General features: G+C 48.6%; 1 protein-coding gene across 2 annotated transcripts in view; it reads right to left on the bottom strand.

Moving 5' to 3' along the window:
* NXN (nucleoredoxin) overlaps window positions 1–14,277 on the bottom strand; it is a 47,916-nt gene extending 33,639 nt beyond the window's left edge. Inside the window, exon 1 of one of the 2 annotated variants that reach the window (XM_042026344.1) lies at window positions 13,906–14,277. In XM_042026344.1, coding sequence (XP_041882278.1) covers window positions 13,906–14,223 — 318 coding nt within the window. In that variant the 5' untranslated portion in view covers window positions 14,224–14,277. The remainder of the gene's footprint in view (window positions 1–13,905) is intronic. The other variant, XM_042026345.1, reaches the window with a different exon arrangement.
* Window positions 14,278–14,323: the final 46 nt, after the last annotated feature.

Here is a 14,323-nt window from a genome sequence, read left to right as displayed (position 1 = left end):
GGGAAAGGAAAGCAGGGTGGGAGCAGAGCATGGCAACTCCTGCAAAAAGGTCTGGACTTGATTATCAACTTATTTTCTTTAGTAACATTTAGCTAAGCAAGCGGGAAAGAACCCTGTGGTGTCCTTCAGTGGCTCTTACCAGGGAAGCTGGAATGAGGCTGGTCATTCACCTGAGGAGCTGAACAGGCTCAGCATGGCAGCAGGAGCTGCTCACACCAATATCCATTTCTCTGTCAGGAGCTGCTTTCACCAGCACAAACAAGAAACACTGAAAATGTGTGAGTAAATGGCACTTTGAAATCAGAAGGTGTCTGGCAGCTCTGTGTCAGCATGATGTGCCCTCCAGGGCAATTACACACCGGTTCACATAGCTTGAAGCTCTGAACAAAGCAAATGCTGTGAGTAATGGTGGAGAAAAAAAGCACAAAATAGCATGAAAAGTGTTTGCCCAAGCTCATGTCAGGCAGGAGTTTTCTATCTCTGTGACACAATGTCCAATCTGCTGAGCTACAGAAGAAGTTTAACTTCTTTTTACAAGGTTCATGTTCTCAGCAAGGCTCTGGCCGTGAGATCACAGCACCAACACCCCACATATCACTGGTGGGCTCTGTGCATTTTCAGCTACTGCAAGGATGACTGGAAGTATTTAACAATGGAAGGAAAACACAGGCACAGCTTGTTTGCCCCTCACTTTTATGTCACTAAGCAGCTGTAGGTGGACACAGGCAAAGGAAGCACTGACTTGTGCAGGAGCTGCTCAGGGCCAGACACTGTCTCACCAGTTGCAAAGGGTCAGAGCAAACATCCACATGGATCCTGATTCCCCAGCATGTGCTTTTGCACACGGCAGGTTTATCCTCAGGGCAGGCCAGCAAATGTCTTGTGAGAAGTGCACACAGAGCAGCAGGGGCAAGACAAAATCTGTAACTGTACTAATTGCTGGAGTAATTGCAAGTAAAATACCAAGCTAAATACCACAAGTCTGAGAATCAGCAAAGAATCCTTTTCCTTGCTGGGAGCTGCCTCTCACAAATGATTTTCATCACCAAGAACCACCTCCATGGGCCCCGACAGACGTTTGAGCAGATGACCAAAAAATGTCAGGTATTTTTCTTTTCAATAGATTTTCATCCAGACAGGATGAAAAGACCTTTCTCTTGAGCAATTGAGTTTTCCCCATAACAGACACGAGCTGGCATGTTCTGATCGTTTGGTATTTCAATCCCAATTAAGTAAAATAGTAATTGCTGCACCTAAGGGGTTCTCAGCTCCCTAAGAGGAAACACTTTATACATACACAGATTTTCCTAAGCTTTACCACTACATACTTAAGACATAAATTGAGGGATGACTCACAACTTCAAATTCTTCACTACTAAGCCTGGCAATCAACACTGCCACTTTCTGGCAAAGAAAGCCTAAAAACCTTCACCTGTGATGTCATCTGCTAACAGATTTATGTTCCACAGGGCGCTCCTGTCCTGTGACTCCTTCACTGAGGAGGCAGCTGGGTAACGGGATTTGTTCTGGATAATCCCTGCTCTGGCTCTCAGGAGGGGAGGAAACAGATGAAGATGCACTCAGCCAGAGATGGCAGCCACCACTTTTAGGGAACTTATTCTGCCCCAGCCACCTGCCAGACATAAATCCCATTTCCAGTTTCAAACCTGGAGAAGGCAGCACTGTGAAGACAGAAGAGAGGTGTGGGAAGTCTGCACTTCCCCTTCCAGATCCCAAACCTGTGTGTCCACAAGGCAGGAGGCATCAAGCCTGGCCTGTCACTGTGGGTGAGGCACCCATGGTGTTGGGGGGGAGGTAACACACAGCCCTATATAACCACCTGTAGGGTAAGGACCATCTCCTTCAAATGCAGTTCTCTGAACAGGGCCCAGCACAACAGACCCTGAGCCACCAGCAGGGCTGTAAGCTTTGCCTGGGGTTATTATTTTCATAATTAGAGGGATGGCCACAGACAGAGGTGGTATTTGGTGGCCTCTTACCATAGAGACTTAGTGGGGTTTATGCAGATGACTCCACTTTTTCAGCGGCAAAGCCTGCAGCAAATCCTCATGGGGACAAACATCAAACCAGGATCTGGATGTGGCTCAACACAAGGCCACTGCTCGGTCAGCCCAAGCCAAAAAACAACGTAAAACATGCAGGGCTCAGAGGGAGTTTAATTCTTAAAACAGAATAAAATCTGGAGCCTTCCTGCAATTCAAATCCAGGCTGTCTGCAGCAAAGTGACTTCAGGTGAGGCACCACTCCTTGCTCCAGCCTGGTCCTCATGCCTCTCTCCCTCCATCCATCCCTCCATCCACCTGCTTCTCCCACACTCACCATCCCTCTCCAAAACAGCTCTTCCCAACCTAGGAGGCTCCTCCCAGCCTACCACATCCCCATCTTTCCATCTGAAGAGCCACTGGTCCCACACAGCGGGCAGGGACGTGCCTGCAGGGAAAGGCAGGGACAGCCACCTACCCTTCTGCTTCACAACGTAGCAATTAACTGGTTTGAAAACTGCCTCTCTAGGCAAAAACCCGTCCTGGGAGCCAGCAGGGTGACAAAAATCTACTTTGTGCACCACCTAAGAAATAAACACCTTTTGCCAATCGAGGCCCTGGATGCTCCTGTCATGCACAATAATTAAACCATCAGTCAGGACACAGAATTAATGCAGACAGAGGGGGATAAAGGAATGAAATAGTTTCACTTGAACCTCACAGCTTAACAAAAGCAAAACCAGGTCAGACCTAATGAGGAAAAAAAGCAAAAGATAGAAGAAATCTCATTTAACAGTTGCCTTTCCCAGAGAGAAAAGCAGAAAACCAAGTATGCAGCAAACCAGGATCAGGCTGGGATGAAGACAGGCACCAAAGGCATTGCTGTGCCACAGGCAGGAGCACACACAGGACTCTCCTTTCTTGATCATCAAGAAAACACTGTAACAGAGGTGGTCTGCAGGTTTCTGAAGACAAGGAGGAGGCAGAATCCCTGGAACAGCAGCCCATATCATTTTCCATTCCTTTAAGAAGGAAAGGAGTGGAAGCTGTGCCATACGTTAACACTTAAATCGTCCCTACCCTCAGTTTCCCACCATCTGTACTACTCTCTGAAACTCCCCTACTCATTTAATTTATTGCTGTGTGTCTCTGCCAAAATCAAAGACCTAAATATCAGCAATCTTGGTGGGAGGCATCCAGCTGCTCCGGCTCATTGTAGGAACAAACCCTGTTTGTGCAAAGTTGCATTGAGAAAGCCAGGCAGCAAATCTCCCTAGGAACAACTTCCCATGCTTTCAGATTAGCAGATCAAGCTGCAGGCATTAAGACCTTTCCCCTTCTCTGTCTGTGAAATCCAGTGCTTTAGGACACAAAAATGGGTCTTTTCTAACCCTGGAACGAAGCGATTTTGGAAGCACACGGCACAGTGGCAGCGGGGGGCAATGGCTGAGGGAAGTAGAGCGCAATCTCAGGGTCACGTTCACGTGCTGTGTGAGATGGGGCTTTTCCTGGGAGACTGGAGTGCTGGGACCTGGCAATCATGGCAGTGGCAGAGCTCCACTCTGGTCACTCATCCAGCTCCCAGCCCCCTCTCACCTCTGTTTCCCTGCCCATGGGGTGAAGCCAGCAGGATTTCCCTAAGCACGCAGCTATTTGCAAATTTCCGAGCAGAGATTACAGGGAAGAGCTCATTAGAAGCAGCCTGTAATGTGACAGCACAGGGACCTCTGTCCTACGGCCACAAACCTGAATCAAAAAGGGAGCATCCTAAAAAATCAGCTCGTAGAGTCATCAGCCTCTCAGAAGCAAATAAGCACAGCTCCCTGCCCTCTTAAAACACCAGATATCAGCTGATAAAAGAGGAGCAATCCTGCAAGCCAAACACCCAGGCGGTACTTGCAAGGCAGGATTTGTAGCCTGGTGTCCTTTGATTTGCTCTGAGAGTGACAGAACAGTTGTCAGAAAAACATGAAGGGGAAGAACATTTCTAATGCTCTGGTGACCTGTCTGATGCTGAAAATCCCACCAGACACAAAACTGTGCACAAGGACCAGGGTGCTGCTGTTGCTCAGACCCTGAACTGCACTTGGAAGGGCAGAGGGAGAGGGGTCCCCTCGGTGGGGCTGAGGACATCTTGGTTCACTTGGTTCTCAGGGGCTGAAACAGTCACACAAAGGAAGTTTCATCTGCTTCACAGATCTAACAGCAGATCTGGAAATTGTCATCTCCTTCCCACGCCATCACACAGCTTGGTTCATTTGAAACCTGTTTTATCCTGGCTCAGTTCAGCTTGCCTTATTCCTGCACACAACAGCAGCAGCCAAGCAAAGAGTGGACAAACTGGGACCCCCAGTAAGGGCCACGCAAGTGGATGCTGAACTGCAAACACAACCAAAACACTCCACACACATCTCCAGCCCAGCGTGCAACCTTTTAAGCGGCAGCGAGCACGAGGGGATGGAGCCGAGATCCCTGGCAACACTACTAAAATCCCTGTGTTTCTCCTTTATTTTGGGAGAGGCAGAATAATCCTTTTGAACTATCCAAGTGGGGGAGAACCAACATCTGTTCAGATTCAACAGCCTGGGTCTCACTGCTTCAGCTCCAACTCTTTCCCAGCGGGTGGGGAAGGTCTCTAGCTTTTATTCAAAGGCACTGCCCTCACGCAGGGCCTTTCAGCAGAGGCTCGCAGAGCACCTCACAGACATTTAATTAAATCCTACAGCCCGCCCCGGTGAGGAAGGGATTATAAACAGGCCCCCGGCTCAAGCAGCAGCTCAGCAGCACAAGCACCTCTTTCTCTGGTATGGCCGAGGCGCTCGGCTCAGTTGCAGGAGTACAGCAGCCCCAGCACCACTGAGCTGCTAAGTACACATCAAACAGTCCAGAGACTTTGAAGAGCCAGTAGAGCAGAGCAGAGAGACCAGGAGCATCCTCTGATGGGATGGGTAGGGGCCCCTCTCCACTGACAGAGCCACAGAAAGGAGATGGGTTTAGAGACAACAAATCCGTGGTTTGTTACCCCTCTGCAAATTAAACCACACATTTCCAAAGTATGGCATTGCTGGTGACCAATTCATCCACCCAACAGCCCTGGGAGCTTCATAAAACAGAAAAAAACCCCTTTTTTAAGGCTTTTCTCCTTTCTTTTTTTCCCCCGTGCTTACCTATGGAGCGAGACTTTTGCTGGCTGAATTACATCTATTTAAACAAAAGTAAGTTCAGACATCTGCCTTTGCACAGTGTCAGCTGCGAGAAATGAGCTAACATCCAGATGCAGTGGCATGTCAGGATTAGCCCAGGCTGGGGCAGGAATGCTTCCATGTATGGAAAAATATTGGAGCAGTGAAACCATAAGCTTGGAGCTGAGTGAAGTGAGAGGCCCTGTCAATGAAGTTGCAGGCTCAGGTTTAGAGGATTTAGCAGCTCAGATCCGCCATAAGATCCTCAGCACGTATTACAATAAATTTCACACTTTTTCCAAAAGGGACTCCTACAGCAATGCTGAGAGTCATGAGGGTGAGATCCTACACCCCTCTGTTTGCTCTGGAAGCCAGGCTCGAACTTCTGGGCACCATTAATGCTCCCCACGCCAGGCACAGGCTCGGGCGTTGACGGAGACATTTTGGCTACTGCAGAGCTGCTGCTCGCCCATCCCTGGGCTGCTGCCTTCTGCCCAGCAGGATTTATCAAAGCCAGCTCAGAGCTGGCACAAAGGATGAAGCGGCGGCAGTTCAAAAGCAAACGCTGAGCTGGATCAGCTTGGCTGCGGAAGCGGCGCTCGCTTCTGCCACCGTCGTGGCAAGGGCAGAGACTGTCAGGGCACAGGGAGAGAGCCAGAGCAGTGTCCCCGTCAGCTGGCCCGACGCAAATCTAGCGGGCTCATTTGTCAGCATCCTGAGCTAACACTAATGAAGTCATAGCTATGACTTCATCTCTCCAGTGGGAATCTCTTGGGAATGAGGGAGAACTAGAATTTCTCTCTCCGGCTCGCTCATCCAGCTGCAATTCGTTTCAGTCGCCTTATACTCTCTTCTGCAAACATTACTTAATTCTCACCCAGATTTTTAAATCCTTGCCCTGAAACGTAAAATAATGTTCCCTTCTCAGCTGTCAAGGCCCAGCCTTGCTGAGAACCCTCCTGGTGGGTTCTGACCCCTCGTGCCAGTTGCCACCCACTCCCTGGGGTCTCAGCCCACAGCTGAGGATGCCATCAGATATTTTTTTATACCTCAAACACGTAATTAAAATCTGATTCCTCTTGGCAAATTCATTTTAAATAGGGACTTTTGCACCTTTTATCCATTAAAATATTTTTAAGTCAGGCTGGATTTAGCCACAGTTGCAAAGACAGACAAAATGTTGCTGGAGGACCCTGGAGCTTCTCTTCTTGGCTGGGCAGGACAGATTCCAATGCTGCAAAAACCACACAGCAATTAATTTCTCATACCACCCTGCTGCTACAGTGCTTTGTCTGCCTGGAGAAGCAGCCAAGCCTTGTTCCAGGGTATCCCTGCTGCCTTCCTCATCACAAACCTTCAGCTGTGGTGAGGGTTTGCTCTCCTCCCGTGCACCATTCCTGGTCTCCACAGCTGGAACAGCACCTATCACTCGGAATGCATCCTTTACAAACCAGATTCTTCATGGTGTTTAGGATCTCCCCACACAGGCAGGGACCCTGTACCCCCACACTGCCCTGTGCCTTGTTGAGGGCTCCCATCCCTTTGTTTTGAGGCCAGAGGGACTTGCTGAGCCCCAGCATGGGTTTGATCAGATTGCAGATGCTCAGCTACCACCCTGACGCAACTGAGCAGTCAGTCACTCACACTAAATAAAGGCTGCAAATTCTTTACATATTAATTGTTGGTTGCAATTGTTCACAGTGCTGAAAGACAGACGTGAGAGTATGCAGAAAACATTCCTGCATCTTTTTAGTTCCACCCTTCCATTAGTTGTGTGTACTCTATGCCAAATCAATAAGACACTGCATTTTCCTTGGAAAACGGAGATGATGAAAATGTGATCAGCTATCAGACAAGGCACTCATGTTGTAATCTGAAATACTCATACAATTCACTTTCCCACGAGAGAATTTAACAGGTCTGTCTGCTTACTTGTCAACTCATCCCACTCCCAGCTTCTCCATTGACCCTGTCTTTAATTTACAACCTACAGATTTAACTTTGATTGTGGTTTTTTTTTGCCTACGGAGCATCAGCTGAGAAGCAGCAGTTCTAGCCAGCACAGAGGAAGCTGCTCTGCAGAGGGACACCAAGGCAGTGCTGGAGAAAGCCCTCTCCCCAGAACACCCCCAGGTCCCCCATCTGGGCTCCCACCGCAAGAACAGAGAGGAATTAATGTGCCCAAAGCCCAAGCTGTAATGAATCCAAGCACCCTCCCAGGCTGGCAGTACTCCCTCCTTTCCCAACCATTATTATCTGGAGATGATGGCACGAGCACAAAGTGATCTGTCTACAAAAACATTTTAAACCTATCGTGCATTACGCTGTGATGTGCCATGGAACCAGTTTAGAGAGCGCATGCAGCTATAAAGTCGTGATTATTCAGTATTTAACCCAGCCTGAAAGCTCAGGAGTCAGCTTGTTATTTCCTGAAAGCGGGGGGCCTGAAATTATCTGTGAATAGTTCAAAGCTGCAGTTAATTCAACATCTCGACTTTCAAAAGCATAAAAATCACAGATTCCTGGAGCGTGTAAGCTTTTCAAAAATTACAAACTACTAACTGTCAAATCAAAGCAGCAAATAGAAATCCACATGGCTGATAAGACAAATAGTTGCATTTTAAAGAGTAATTAAATATCACTTTGGAATATTTTGCTTGGAACTTGTTTCCCTGATAAAAAAATGGGGAGGGGAAGGAGGAGGAAGCAATCCACACACACCAATGAGCTTCTCATCAAACAAATGCTCAGGCAAGCGCTGCTCAAATTTGTTTTGCTGAATTCAGAGTTCAGCCTGCTGTACTACAGCCTCCCATGCCCTCTTAGTTTCCCTAGATCCCTATATTTCACATCAAACTCTAGCAATAAGGAGGAGGCAATCACTGTGTTGAATCTGGATTGTTGGGGAGGAGGGTTGGGACAAGAATCCCCATGGTGTGGTCACCAAAAAGTGCAATATTTTCTGACTTGACTTAGATTAAAACCATGCCCCAACTTCCATGCTGGGAGCATGGATGAAAAAAACAGGAATGCAAAACAGAGAGCTCTACCCAGAAGCAATTCAGGAGAAGTGAAACCTTACCCCAGTCCCACACACTCACCCCACCACGTGCCACTTTGAAACACTAAAAGTTTGTCCATGAGAAAGGATCAAAAAACTCTAAAACATCCTGGACTCTTCCAAAACCCAAACCTGTCAGCAATGAACTCATAATGAATCTCACCCAAACTTTCTAGTACTAAGCAATACCTGTGGGCAACAGTACCAGAAGATTGTTTGGAGTAGTGAATGAGGAGACAGCTACTGCATTTCAAACTGTTACCGAACCACTTGAAGAAGCCACCATGCGAAGGCAACGCAAACCTGATGTCAGTTTTTGGGATGGGACGTGTAGAGCCCTGTTCAAGAGCCAATCATGTGATTAGCAAACTGCTTGTCCCCCCACCCTGGAGCCAGGAGGATTTGATAATGGAAAGATGCCCAAGGACTTTCAGAGCAGGTCCTAAAACATGGGCAATTACCCACCGAAGGATGTAATAAACACCACAGCAGACAACACGTCAGCAAGACTTTTAAACTATTAATTCTCCCCCAGGGAAAGCGCTCAGGCAGGCAACAGTTTGGATATGGGGGGAAATCCAACCTCCATGGACATCAGTGATGTTTTTGCAACTCTCGCAGGACCAGGGCACAGTCCCCAGACTCGCAGTCTACTGACGCTTACGGGGATTTCACAGAGGATTAGGGTCTTGGCATGAGAGAGGACTGCTAATTGTATGGAGGGTGTAAAACACAGCAAAGCTGTGTAAAAAACACATAGAAATAATTTGGAAAAAAGGCATCAACAACAACAAGAAGAAGTCAAAATGTTTTGGCTTCGATGTCATCTGCACAATGTGGAAATACTGAATAGCTTACTCCTCACTCATAATTGGAGTTCACTGTTGAACGTCTCCAAAATCACAGGGAAAAACACTCCATTGTTCTGCACTCTCTTTTGTAAAGCTGTTACGTGTTCAGCCTCTAAAGAATGCATTTTTGGAGAAGAACTATGCACAGATTACTTTACAAAGTAAAGTTCCTTTGCTCAGTCCTGCAACCTGAGAGTAACAAACGAAATTGTCAACCGAGCATTTTTAAACAAACGTTTTCATTTCAACATCTGGATTAAGATGCCACAATGAAAAACAGCACACAGGCTTCCCTCTGCTCCCTTCATACATCTCCCATTCTTACATTTCAGAACCAGCGAGTTTCAAAGCAAACAAAGAATCAGTTGGTGCTGCTAATGCCTTGCTTCTTACTCAATAGCCTGATGTCATGAAAAGACCATATTTTTCAAATCTACAGCTCCGCGAGCCAAAGAGTTCATAAACATTCCCACCCCAGAAATATAAAATCAGGAATACAGCTGAAAGTGATTACTTAGATATTTTTATATGATGAAATTCAAAAGCTGCTTCAAGTGAATTACAAAATCTTCTGTAAGACAAATCCCACATCTGTGCTGACCACTTGCCTCCCAGATCTCAGCAGATGGCAATTTCAAACAGAAAAGTTCTGAGTCCCTGAAAATCACGGTGTACCTTAAACTGTAATCAAGGGTTTGAAGATTTCTCCTCCACAAAAATACTGTGTACAGTCTAATTTAATGACATTTCTATCTTCTCCCCACCATTTCTTGCACAAAGACTACCTAGAAAATTAGTACCCAGTGTCTTATTAGGAGAGGCTCCCACAATAAATGATCTTTTAAGAAAAAGGGAAAACACTCTGTCCCAACCAAATGGAATTTACCAGTGTGAGCAAAGGGAGATCCTCAAATTGTTTTCAGATACTTGACTGAATAATCACAGAAAAACAATCAACATGTTCTGCATTTATTTAAATCCAGAACAGAAGCATCTCAGCCTTCCCAAGAAAAATCTGTACAACTCTCAACCAGATGCATAAATACAGCAGAAAAACACAAAACACAAGAGAGGCAAAGCACAGCCCCAACACCATTGTGGCCCTGTGTGGATGCACCGAGCAAGCGTCAGGAGAAAATCCAAGATTAAAAAGAATGAGGAACGAGGAAGATGACTGGGCCAAGAAAGTAACAAGTAAAAACAAAAGCAAAGGCAAATAAACAACAGCGAAAGATAAACTGCTGCTCCCTCACTGTAGAGCTTTTTCTCCTCCAGCACCCCAAGTCTCCTTTCTCCCACTCCTGTGTGGAACTACGTGAGAGAGCTACGCAATGAAGAATGTGGACAATTTATCTTTTTCTTAGCAGAGATGACCAAGATGTCCCACAGCAGCACAGCATGCTGTGCCCTCCTCCAACAGCCAGTGTGCCGTAAGGCCTAGAAGAGCACCCAAATTCACCCTGAGTGTAGGTGGACTCTGCAGCAGGGATGGTGTGGAGCTCACCAGGAGAAGTCTGGGATCCTTCTGACAGCAGGAAGGGAGACACCTCGTTGTGGGCTCTGGGGGACATCAGGGCATGTAGGCAGATGGGGGCTGTTTACACTACTGAGGGTCTCAGCAGCAATCAGGGACTAAAGCTGTTATTAAATCAACCCTCCAGAACTCGAGCAGATGTCCGTGCAAACAGGTAACAACGGGGCGATGGTAAACCAAAACCGCAAACAAAATGAAGACACAGAGCAACATCTTCTCCCCCATGCTCTGCTCAGCCACACCAGAAGACAAATCAGTTATCAGAAGACAAATCAATTACCAAAAGCTACCTTTGGATGCCCAAATCCAGGGCTGAACAACTTAACTGAGGGATGTGCACCACAAGTTAAAGGCCTCCGATCTCATTTGGCGCATTCTGGTTTTGTCCTTCAAAAAAACCCACCCAATAATAGGTCTGGCTGTGGCTCAGACAGAGGCATAATGCCATCCTCCTCATTAATCAAAGGCTTTCCCCACGGCCAGATGTTTGCTGACTTGTACTGCTTTCTTTTATTACTGGTTTGGAGGCAGAAATTGCTGTGTGCTGAAGTTACTCCAATTGGACTGGTTGTCCCTGGTAACTGCACCCCGGCATTATTGAGTTACCAAGGCATTCAACGGAGAGTGGCTGTTTGCTTTGACAATTCCTACTACTTTCCCCAATAATCATCAGAGTTAGATGCTAATTTACTTTTAGGACTGTGGGAATTTTACTGCAAACCCAGATAGGAGCCTGGGGTTTAAGATCTATCAACGTCTGGTGCCCACGGTTTGGAAGAAGGAGAGATGTAGAAAAATGCAGAGTACACGACGTGCACAATGACAGATGGACCTTAAAAGTAATATTTTTCAATAATTCTGAGCAACAAAAGTGATGCTTTTATATAGGATAGGAAGCCATCATCTTTCCTCAAAGCTTTCATGGCCTCAGTAGATAAAGTAACCAAGCCATAATGGGAAGTGTTGGCTGGAAAGGACTTCTGGAGGTCTTTGAGCCTGGGCATCACTCACACTCAACCCTGCTGGGGAGAGCTTCTCCCAAACAAGCCCTGTAACCTGCAAGGACAGGGAGCTGAGAGCTCAGGGACAGAGCTCTTAGTGTTCCCACTTCTCTCGCTGTCTCTACCCTGCATCCATAATATCCCTTTCTTCCCATAAATCTGTGTAATTCGCTGGAGTTTAGGAGTATCCCTTAGTGCAAAGGAACCATAACTCAAAAGCACTGCCTACATTCCTCTAATGCTTTTGTTTTAAAACAAATTAAGCCCGTGAGGTACTGAACATATGCTCGACATCCCCAGCTCTCGCTGGCATGTTTTTGAAAAATAGAAAGTTTGTGCTTTTCTGGGGAGTCAGGTCATTAACCCGACTATTTAAAAAATCAGCCTATTACACAAGGAAACTTCTAACTGCCTGAGCTACAGGTTATAAATCTCCTGTTTAGAAATCTGATATCCTGACATAATTGCCCTTACAACTTACAAATAGGTCCTCTGTTATCCGTAGATTAAGCTTCCTCCAAAGCCACATCACATCTGCTTAGTTTTGAAAATATACAGCACGAGCTTCAATTACTTTACACTCCACACAAAAATAATCCTGAATTTAACTCAGGGCTTCTTGGAATAAGAGTTTAAGACCCCATAATCTTTTTATTTCATGTTTTCTTGCAATCTAATAGATGGGAGCATTGGCCAGCATGTAAAATTAATGCCACCTTCCACTTCTATGATTTCCCGACCATTTAACTACATTGCAGTGGAATTTTTAAAGCAAATATGGCAAGCAGAAGTCCCACCATCTAAATAATCTGAAATGTTCTGTAGGGAAATGGTCAGCTACTAATTGGAACCACAGTGTTTTCACATCCCTGTAGGAAGAGGGTTTGGTTTAAAAGAAACCTGAGTTAAACTGTAGTTTCTCTGACGGATGAAGCTTCTGTTGCAGCTCCTCTGATTAATGAAACTGCTCAGATCCCGACCACTTGGGCGAGCTCCCAGTTAGAAGTGTCGGGACTTCAAAGGGGCAAACTGGGGGCCTTGGGCAGCACTATTATCCAGGTGCACAGCATTAAATACGTGAGTTTTTGCAGAACTGTGGGCTAAGTGACAAAAAGCCAGTGGCAAACAAGATAAAAAAAGCCAAATCCATGTTTCAAAGCTACATCTCTTCTCAGCATCATGGGGACATCACATGGCACTGCCAGACAACGGCCAACTTTTCCTTTAACAATTCCTTTACCTAAGGAACAGAGCGGAGTGCTGGCAGAGCAGGGTTCAGAGACCCATCCAGGAAGATGTCATCCCTCTCATCCCTTTCATCCCAACACAGCCTCGCGGTGTCCACACACAGGGGATGCCTGAGGTGGCTCAGCCACCCCCAGCCCTGCAAGTACCAGCGTTATCCCAATCCCAACCAAAGCCCAGCCAGAGCCTGCACGCTGCTTCCACACCCGCGGCCTCAACCACTCACCAGAAAGACGTTTAGAAATGGCACTGTGGGGCACCATCTTTTCCATTCTTACTCAATTGCTTCCAGAGATTAGATTTGTAAAGAGGATTTTTTTTTTTTCTTTTAAGTGTTGCGCGCTCATTGGGAACTGGCGGCTCAGCCTGTGCCTGCCTTTTCCTCACAGCCTGCCCCGTCTGGGTCTTAGCGTGCTTTCTGTCCATTATCTTTCAGATTAAACTCTACGGATGAGAGGCTGTAACTTGCAGAGTATCGAACACACCGAACGAGAGGAACAAACCCCATCCCACAAACTGGCCGGGCAGCTTCACCAGCAGCTCCCAGCCGAGCCGGGCTCACTCGCACCTCAACCACCGCGTGTCCTTCCACGGCTCCTTTCTGTGCCCAAGCCCACGCAGGAGCCCACGGGCACCGTGTCCGCTGCCCACGCCAAGGTCTGGTTTCCTCGGGCGCCCGCCTGAACGACGCCGTGCCCGTGGCTGGGCTCGGAGGAGCTGCTCCCCTCACACCTCACCTGCAGCCCCGCTCCTCTGCGGGGCCCGGCGAGGCCAGCGGGTCCGGCCCCCGCACAGACCACGACGCCCAGCCCAGAGGGGCTCCCCCGGTGCCGCGGCTCCCAGGCCCCGCAGGAGCCGGGCGAGACGGCGTCGCCCCACGGGACAGCGGCCGCCACCTCCCCGCCGCTTCCCTAGCTCCCCCGGGAACTTTCTGGAAGGCGCCCAGCCCCGGCCGAGCCCCGCGGCCCCCAGACAAAGCCCGGGGCGCGCCCCGCCGCCCCCCGCCCGGCCGCGGCCGCGGGTCTCACCTTGCGGTGCTTGTCGGCGAAGGGCAGCGCCAGCCAGGGCATGGCCCGCACCGCCTCCTGCCACTGCTGCTGCTCCTGCTCCGCCGACACGAAGACGATCTCGAGGCGCTGCCCGCCGGCCGCCGCCGCCTCCCCCCTGAAGCGCCCGTAGAAGGCGGCCAGGCTGGCGCCGAGCTGCGCGCAGGGGCCGCCGAGGCTGCAGCCGAAGTAGAGCCCCACCAGGGAGACCCCGCGGGCGGCTAGCGCCGACACGGCCACCTCCTCGCCGTCGGCGGCCACCAGCACCTCTCCCAGCACGTCGGTGAGCGCGCCCGCCATCCCGCTCCGCTCCCGCTGCGCGCCCGCTCCGCTCCGCTCCGCGCCCGCCCCGCCCCGCCAGGGGGCGCTGCCGCGCCGCACGGCCCCGCGCCCGCCCCCG

This window comes from Corvus kubaryi, unplaced genomic scaffold (assembly GCF_017639235.1).
Source record: "Corvus kubaryi isolate FWS band 111438036 unplaced genomic scaffold, C.kubaryi_AGA036_p1.0 37284, whole genome shotgun sequence".
NCBI lineage: Eukaryota > Metazoa > Chordata > Aves > Passeriformes > Corvidae > Corvus > Corvus kubaryi.
This window is presented reverse-complemented; position numbering and strand designations above follow the sequence as displayed.